Source organism: Pyrus communis, chromosome 12, assembly GCF_041283825.1.
Source record: "Pyrus communis isolate YQ-2024b chromosome 12, ASM4128382v1, whole genome shotgun sequence".
NCBI classification, from domain to species: domain Eukaryota; kingdom Viridiplantae; phylum Streptophyta; class Magnoliopsida; order Rosales; family Rosaceae; genus Pyrus; species Pyrus communis.
Genome location: NC_142576.1, coordinates 19,757,493 through 19,767,452, shown reverse-complemented (window position 1 = coordinate 19,767,452; position 9,960 = coordinate 19,757,493). Strand labels below are relative to the sequence as shown.

The following is a 9,960-nucleotide window of genomic DNA, read 5'->3' as shown; positions in this document are numbered from 1 at the left end:
GGTTGAGACATGTACTCGTTTTGTATGTTAATTTACAGCATAATAGTTGCCAAAAAAGAAGAAGAAGAAGAAAAGTAGCGCTAAAAAGAGCAATTAGTTCAATTCAAACTCTACACACATTTAATATGGTTTTTTGAGCTCTACCCAAAACCCTAAACCCTAAACAAATCGAAGGTGTGAGCAACGCATTCACGATAAACCATCTATTTATTTGACGCAATGGAATATGAAGCGATCTTCGAGTAAAATATTTTTTTTATGATGATTTTAAAATAAAGATAAAGAAATTGAACGGTTCCGATTATGAAATTTATACGTAAAGATATATTATTCGTAAGAAATGAAATATGTGCATTATACTTAGGATGCAAATTTTAAAATATATCAGTTCCTATTAAAACATTCTTGAAGCAGAAGTACATTGCACACATGCATAAGATCACAAGTTCACAACTGCAAATGTTGCAAGTGAAAGTGTAACAGATCTCTCTGAAAAACTCCCAAAAAAAGTTCTAAATGCTTCGTCCAAATCTCCCAAAACCCCCACAAAACCCTCTAAACCAGCAAAGCTTTGAACAAAACTACAGAGACATCTGCAACCTCCTCCTCTCCCTAACCCACTCAAGGTCCATCCCAAAGGGTCTGCAACTCCATTCCCATGTCCTCAAATCAGGCCTCCAAACCATCCCTCTCATCTCCCACCACCTCATCAACTTCTACTCCAAGAACCAGCTCCCCCTTCATTCCCGCCAAATTTTTGAAGAAGCCTCACAAAAGTCATCAACTACTTGGAGCTCAGTCATCTCCTCATTTGCCCAGAACGAGCTTCCGGTCCTCGCCATTGAGTACTTTCGTCGAATGATTGGCGCGCAACTGCGCCCTGATGACCATATATACCCGAGCGTCGCCAAGTCCTGCGCGATTTTGAATCGGCTCGATGTTGGGCAGTCTATGCATTGCCTTGCGGTGAAGACTGGGTACGAGTTTGATGTGTTTGTGGGAAGTTCTGTGGTCGATATGTATGCGAAATGCGGAGAGATAAGGGATGCTCGGAAGGTGTTTGATGAAATTCCTGAGAAGAATGTGGTTTCTTGGAGTGGGATGATATATGGGTATACTCAATTGGGTCAAGATGAGGAGGCTTTGAGACTATTTAAACAAGCCATGGTTGAAAATTTGGATGTCAATGACTTTACGTTTTCGAGTGTTATACGGGTTTGTGGCAATTCGACGCTTTTTGAATTGGGGAGGCAAATACATGGCTTGTGCTTCAAAACGAACTTTGATTTGTCGAGCTTTGTTGGTAGTTCTTTGGTTTCTCTGTACTCTAAGTGTGGTGTGATTGAAGGAGCTTATCGTGTTTTTGATGAGATACCCATTAAGAATCTTGGAATGTGGAATGCAATGCTGATAGCAAGCGCCCAGCACGTGCACACGGACAACGCTCTTGATCTGTTTAAACAGATGGAAGGTGCAGGGATGAAGCCGAATTTCATTACGTTTTTGTGTGTGCTCTATGCTTGTAGCCATGCTGGGTTAGTTGAAAAGGGGCAATATTACTTTGGGCTCATGAAAGAGTATGGGATTGAGCCAGGGGAGCAGCATTATGCTACCCTAGTGGACCTGCTTGGCCGTGCTGGAAAATTGCAGGAAGCAGTTAAAATTATTGATGAAATGCCTATAGAACCAACAGAATCTATATGGGGAGCTTTATTAACGGGTTGTCGAATCCACGGTGACACTGAATTGGCAGCCTTTGTGGCTGACAGAGTCTTTGGGTTAGGTCCTGTGAGCTCTGGCCTGCATGTGCTTTTGTCTAATGCTTATGCTGCTGCCGGAAGATTTGAGGAAGCAGCAAAAGTCAGGAAGATGCTAAGAGATCGAGGGGTGAAAAAGGAAACGGGTTTGAGCTGGGTTGAGGAGGGAAACAAGATTCACACATTTGCGGCTGGGGACAGGACTCACATGAGAACTAAAGAGATTTATGAGAAGTTGGAGGAGTTAGGGGAGGAAATGGAGAAAGCTGGTTATGTTGCAGACACAAGTTTCGTGCTGAGAGAGGTAAATCGCGAAGAGAAAGATCAGACAATTAGGTATCACAGCGAAAGACTAGCTGTAGCATTTGGTCTTATAACCTTTCCGCCCGATAGACCAATTAGGATTATGAAGAACTTGCGCATTTGTGGTGATTGTCATACTGCAATTAAGTTTATGTCCAAGTGCTCAGGAAGGGTTATCATAGTGAGGGATAACAATAGGTTTCATAGGTTCGAGGATGGAAAGTGTACCTGCGGAGATTATTGGTGATTAAGATGTATCAAATTCATTAACGATTAACTAAAAGATGATCTGAATGATCTAAAACTCCTGTTCAAGATGCTGCTGCCGGTTAATACCAAAGCGCATTAGCAGAACCTCTAGTCGATCATTCTGATGGTTTTTTCGTTGGACAGAAAGTAAGCCATTTCTGCTTGAACCATTTTATTTTTCCCCTTGTCAGCTCTAAGCACTTGCACATCCATATATGGCGGCTAATCCGGTGTTTCATGCTCGTACCAAGCTATTGAATTAGATTACCATTTTGTTCGTGAGAGGGTTAAACTGGCGCACAAGGTGTTCCTTATTCCTTTTTTGGATCAACCTGTGGATATCCTAATTAAAGGGCTCTCTAAACAACGAATCCTTTTTCTTCATTCCAAACTTGTTATATTGACCCAGTGGCAGAGCCATAAACCGAAGTTAGGAGGGGCCTCTAAGCCATATGAAAGAAATTCGACAAAAAATAACCAATGGGAGAAAAAGGTTCATTTTTTGTAATGCGGTGAAAAACTTTAATCAAAAGAGAACAATGGAGTCACGAAAAAAAAAAGATTGAGATAATTATATCAGAACCGCCAAACTTGTTTATAAGTTCCTACATTGAAGTCAAACAAATATTAATTATCGTGGCTCAAAAATGTAGCTACGACAATTGTCTTTCAAGATAAATTCTTCTTCTATTTCATATATACATGGTTTCATTGTAAAACAACACTCTATGCAAAATGGTGAACTAAGGAAGGCTAGTTGATATAAGGTTTTGGTTTCATAACAATACTATTGTAAAACACTTTTTCTTTGGTCCATAAGTTGAAGAATGCAAAGTATCCAACCAAAAGCACACAAGCAGAAGCTACAAAGTGAAGAAACTTCAGATAAGCCCAGGCCTCTACTGGTCCTCAAGTGCTCCGCCACTGTCTCGACCGTTAAGTTTGCGGGGGCATGATAATGGTGGCGTGATACTCAAGGAACCTGACTCTCCTTAGTTATAGGAATCCTTTCATAATTGTATTTCTTGTGTATTACGTTATTGTTTCTTGTACATCAAGTACCACACTTGTATATAAACGTACTTTGTGCTATCTCTGCAGTTTTTTGCTCCAGATTTTGGTGGCTTTATAGTGAGCATACTGTGCCTATTTGCATTATCAAGCCATGAATCTGTTGGTATCTGGGTTGGATTATCGGCCGTTATAAGTTTGCGCGCACTGGTCGGACTTTGGAGGTAAGTTTCCTGCTCGAAATTTTGACTTTTAGATGGTTTAATTTCTTGAAGGGCAAGCTATGCTCAGTGTGTTTGTCGATTTCTCAAGTTGGATAAACGCCGAGTTCTTCAAGAATCTTGAACAAGGATTTTCATAACATAATATGTTGATCCGTAACTCGAAGCTGCTTCAACATCAGGAACCTACTACATTGCAGGATAGGAACTGGAAATTGCAGGCCAAGTATGTTTCTACATGTATTCTTTCTCTTCCAAACTGTTCTAAAAATGGTTTGTCCTGCATGGTCTTGCAAGTTCACCAAAAGGGCAAGGAGGAAACTCTTGTTAGGGATAATACATCTTATCTTCCTTAACCTCTCTTGTTAGGGGACAATTTGGAATATGTAATGGGAAGAAAAAGAGAACTAATGTGGTAGAAACTAACACATAAATTAAACCTTGTATATTATGCAATCGTAGTACGAGTAAGTAGGGATCGTTCTATTTTAGGGATTAGAAGGGATGCTAATCAACACAAATTAAACTTATAAAACTGAAAACTAAGTTGAACTAACATCAAAACAATAACTGGGGGGATTTTGGACGAATATAATTAAAACAAAAGTAAAAGGCAGCAAGTAAATTAAGTTGTGAATGAAATATGGATGAAATGATAGTTAAGGGATTCTTCTCCACAAATGAATCATATGCATACAAATCAATTTCCAATTATTCTTCCTATAAACCATGAATGACAATGCCCCAAATTAATTGTGAACAGCACTAATTAACTCTCAAATTTTCCTAAGTTCATTGAATTGGACTCAACGATGCAACCAAATTATTTTTCTCAAGTTCCCTAACTATAAAAAGCATGATAGAGATACATCTCAAAGATCATTACGTTATGTGAAAATCATAAGCATTGACAAAGCATTCGTAACTATGCAAAGCATGATACTCCTGCCAAGAATTTACTTAACTCAATCATGACTAGTGACTTTTACTACTTACAAATATAAGTTCATAACGATTAGGTGAAATTCCTTTATATTCTAGCATCAAATCCCTGCATGCAAACTAAGTATGCATCCTTAATAAACATACAAGAATAAGTTCTCTATAAAGCAGATAAGTAAATCGCATTCATGTCTTACGAAACAATAACTTGATGTAATCAATTTATATAAAACATATGATCATGGTTTCGAATTCACCTCTAACTAAAAAGAAACTTAGTTACACAGGTTCATCATAACTGAAAAGCAATCTAAAATAAACATTGAAACTTAAAACAAAGAGAGAAAGAACTCTGAAAACTCCAGCAACTTCAATCGATGAATGGCAGGCGCGGCACACCCTAAATTGCTGCATGAATTTCATATATATAAGGGAGAACGGCTGAATCCAAGGAGAAAAGGGATTAGGTGTTTTGAGTTATTTTAGGACTCTAAGAAATAGGGAAAGTGTTGGAATGTTATTAGGATTCCTCCTTGCAATTGGAGATAAGAGAAGATAATGTTGGATAAGATATGATAAAGATAATGTTCCTCTCCAACTAGGATTCCTCTTTCTTGTGTAATTCCTTGTCTTCCAAGCCTCAACTTTAATTTCTCTAGAGTTTAGCACATGTCTAACACCATTTAAACACCAAAAACGTCGAGCCTATATGCTATCCACGCATGTTATCCAATCCAAGTCCAAAATTGCTCCTGTGACATCCCACATCGCCCAGGGGAGTGATCCTTATATGTATATTCCCATCCCTACCTAGCACGAGGCCTTTTGAGAGCTCACTGGCTTCGGGTTCCGTAGGAACTCCGAAGTTAAGTGAGTAGCACGCGAGAGCATTCCCATGATGGGTGACCCACTAGGAAGTTGCTCGTGAGTTCCCAAAAACAAAACCGTGAGGGAATGGTAAGCCCAAAGCGGACAATATCGTGCTACGGTGGTGGAGCGGGCCTGGGAAGTGATCCGCCCGGGCCGGGATGTGACAAATTGGTATCAGAGCCTAACCCTGACCGCGTGTGTGCCGACGCGGACGTCGGGCCCCTAAGGGGGATGGATTGTGACATCCCACATCGCCCAGGGGAGTGATCCTTATATGTATATTCCCATCCCTACCTAGCACGAGGCCTTTTGGGAGCTCACTGGCTTCGGGTTCCGTAGGAACTCCGAAGTTAAGCGAGAAGGGGGCTAAGAGCAATCCCATGATGGGTGACCCACTGGGAAGTTGCTCGTGAGTTTCCAAAAACAAAACCGTGAGGGAATGGTAAGCCCAAAGCGGACAATATCGTGCTACGGTGGTGGAGCGGGCCCGGGAAGTGATCCGCCGGGGCCGGGATGTGACAACTCCAAATTGCTCCATTTAGCTATTTATTGTCATCTTTACCAACTAGACATCGTAGTACGAGTAAGTAGAGATCGTTCTATTCGGGGGATTAGAAGGGATGCTAATCAACACAAATTAAACTTATAAAACTTAAAACTAAGTTGAACTAACATCAAACAATAACTGGGGGGGGGGGGGGGGAGGGAGGGGGGATTTCCTCAACTTTGATTTCTCTAGAGTTTAGCACATGTCTAACACCATTTAAACACAAAAAATGTCCAGCCCATATGCTATCCACGTATGTTATCCAATCCAAGTCCAAAATTGTTCCAAATTGCTCCATTTAGCTATTTGTTGTCATCTTTACCAACTGGACCTACAATAATACGAAAATAACTTAAATGACCAAAATAAATGGAAATTAACTAAGTAAATGCAAAGAAATAAGATAATAAAGTCGTATAAATATGTTCCTATCAAGAACGTCATTCTTTTACAACTTACTCAAGCTAGTGAAGGTCAATCATTGCTGCATTGTGAAATTCACATGCATCAATATATGACAGTCACCTACATGTGCGTGGAGCATTCCCAAGGTAATATATGAAGTGGGAATTCGACGTTAAGTAACACAAAAATATCAGTGACACATTTGAAGTCATATATACGACTAAGATGGCAATTGGGACATTCTGGTCAAATAGTACATTGTTATATCAGTGAACTCATTTTATATAAATTGTTCTCGCTTGAGTGATCTTAACATATGATAATTTTTGCAGAACGAAGTGAACTCATCTAGATTTTTCATTCCTTTTGTGTGGTACCAAAAATAATACACAAAACAAACCAAATATCAAAGTGGATGTTATGTCAATTCTGCACTAGAATGTTTTTTTCAATTTTAGAGGGCAGATGCAAAGTAGCTTCTTTTGTTTTCCTCTGGGCCAAAACCAATAAAAGTTTGATATTGGCTTATCGCAAAATTAGTTTCGTGTCAAACTGTAATACTTCACATTTTCTATTAAAAACAACAAATCTATCATTTTTACCCACTTTAAAGTGTTTTTCGTGTGAAACTGTAATAATTGTGTGACACTAACATATATGAAGCTGATGTGTAATTTAGTTTTATTTATATTTTAAATTTGGTTAAGACTTATGTGTATTTCGAGAAAATTAAAGTACTGGTACTTGAATTTTGATCCAAGAGGAGTGCTAGCGACAACCTCTTGGTTAGCTGCTCATTCAGTAGCTATATTCATATGTCGAACGTGTATCACTTTTCCCCTTTTCCAACTCCAGCAGCATTTGAGCGATGTAACAACCATCTAATGACTAGGGATGGCAATTTAACCCGTCAAATCCGATCCCCGCAAGTAACCGATCCGAATGGTTCGGTTTCGGATATAAAATTTTGGGTATTTTACGGGTATGGGTAACCGTCGGATAAATTTTTCGGTTTCGGGTTCGATTATTGTTATTGGGGTATCCGCCCCAAACCCGTACCCAAAACCGAACCATTTCATCTATAAAATAAAATATAAATATTTATTATATGAAAATGGGTTGTTAATAATCATGCATTATTAAATATGAAGTTAATTATTTACTTTTATATCATTAATAATAGGAATTATATGCTTATAATTTTTAAGAGTGTAAATGTTTTCTTAGTAATACAATTTTTTAATATTACTTATTAGATGCATTATATCAATTGTATTAATACAGAAATGCTCTCCTAAGGTCCTCATTTTGAGGACCTGTGAGGTCCTATTTCATTTCAACCCTTAAGATTAATCTGACTATGAAATAATCCAAAATATCATATTATCCCTGTTACAACACAACAAAATAATAATGTTGTAACAGGAATAATAACAAAATATGATATTATACCTGTTACAACATACCAGATATATGACATTCATGCCTGAAACTCTTCTTTTTTTTTTTCTTTTTTTTTTTATCAAAATTATTATTTTGTTATGTTGTAACAGGGATAATATCATATTTTGAATTATTTCATAGTCGGATTAATTTTAAGGATTGAAATGAAATAGGACCTCATAGGTCCTCAAAATGAGGACCTTAGGAGAGCATTCCTGTGTATTAATAATAGCAATTTATTTAATATCTTTTTTTTAAAAATATTCTTCATTTAGTTAATAATATAAATAAATATATAAATCTCATAACGGGGAAAACCTGTTCGGGGATTCTACAAGTTCGGGTTTGGGGGAAAATAAACGGGTTCGGGTTTGGGGATGGCACATCCGAACCCAATCCGCCCCGTTGTCATCCCTACTAATGACTGAGTTTTTGTCTCAAAACTAAAAATCCGTGAGTATTAGTATCATTCAATCAGAGATGCTACTAGCATTATGGTCTAACAGCAATCATCTCTACTTGTAAGTGTGAGATTTAGTATTATGATTTAACAACAATCATCTCTACTTGTAATTAACAGCAATCATCTCTACTTGTAAGTGTGAGATTTAGTATTATGATTTAACAGCAATCATCTCTACTTGTAAGTGTGAAATTTTACGTAATGAAACCCAATTTCCAACCCAAATATCTTAATATAAAAAATAGAATAAAAGTGTTCGAACTAAAAACTTCTTTCTACAATGGAAGAAGTACCGTTAAGTTAAATGCTATCAGGTTAGGCACATGTTATTAGGTGATTTTGTATTTTATAATTTTATTTGAAAAAGTGAGATTACAAATACATATTGACGATGCATTGCCGAAATTGAGAGAGTCTTTTCCATCTCTAGAGAGCTGAAAACCATATAATCTCACTTTGCTCATATTTATTAGACAATTCTTGAAATAATTTATTTTCTTCATATTTTAAGTTTTGATTGATATTTTTTGTTGTTCAAATTTGGTTGGTGTCGAGGAATATTGGATTAGTGTCAAATGCATAACCAATATATACTTGCGAGAGACCGGATAATCGACAATACTTTGTTGCTTATCCGATCTCTTGTAATAAATTTTTGTGTATACAAGTTCATGATAATATTTCATCTATTGTTTAACGATGTAATTTGTGACTGATGATTACACACTAATACTATGTTCAGTAATCAAACATTTAGGGTATGCTTTATCTCAAGACGGTCAACCAAATGTATAAAAATATTGAGAAAAAAAGTAGTCTATTTAGGACATAATAAAGGGTTTAGGGTTCATAAAAAAGCTTCTTTTCTCTCCTACCATGAGAGACCTTTTCTCCTCTCGTGAGAATCTTTCTTACCTTTGTGTGAGTGTTCTTCATTTCGTCAAATCTGCATCACCGCCGGCCCTAGTTGTGGCTAGGGTCTGTGGTAGTCCCATGGTTTTGCTTTCTTTTCCTTTTCTTTTTACTCTCTCTGTTGTTTACACTTTTCCCCATCCCTGCAATTCTCGATTTCCTCATCTCAAGTCTTCCCTTGCTTTTGATCACACCATCTCTAAATCTAATTCCCAATCATCCGATTATTCTATCTCCTTGATCCATCCCCTTCCATTCCCCTCCCTCCATCTCTCTTCCATCCCCCTCCATCCATCTCCCTTCATCTTTTTCATCAATTTGACTCAATCCCGAATAGAATTTTACGGGTTAATTTCCCATTGTATATACAATCCTTGTTCTATATGGAAACAATAACCAACAAAGGATACAACAATAAATCCTTCCTAATAAAGGACTCCTAGTATTTACAATATATTTACATACTTATTTTAATTACTCACGTTTACACTCCCCCTCAAGTTGGTGCATAGATATCACACATGCTCAACTTGACAAGTGAGTCACTAAACTTTCGACTACACAGTGCATAAGAAAGAACATCCGCAAGTTGCTCCTCTGAATCCACAAACGGTATTGATACAATCTTCTTTTCAAGTTTCTCTTTGATAAAATGATGATCAACCTCTACATGCTTTGTTCTATCATGTTGTACTGGATTATCGGCTATGTCTCTTGCTGACTTGTTATCACAAAACAACTTCATGGTATCCTTCGGCTTAAACCCAAGTCCCCAAAGAATTTTTCGTAGCCAAAGGATTTCACAGATTCGTTAAGCCATACCTCTACACTCGGCCT

General features: G+C 37.6%; 1 protein-coding gene across 1 annotated transcript; it reads left to right on the top strand.

Moving 5' to 3' along the window:
• The first annotated feature begins 402 nt into the window (after positions 1–402).
• MEF1 (mitochondrial RNAediting factor 1) lies at positions 403–2,601 on the top strand. Its single transcript, XM_068483896.2, has one exon. The coding sequence runs from the start codon at positions 517–519 to the stop codon at positions 2,305–2,307; it is 1,791 nt and encodes a 596-aa protein (XP_068339997.2). The 5' UTR covers positions 403–516; the 3' UTR covers positions 2,308–2,601.
• Positions 2,602–9,960: the final 7,359 nt, after the last annotated feature.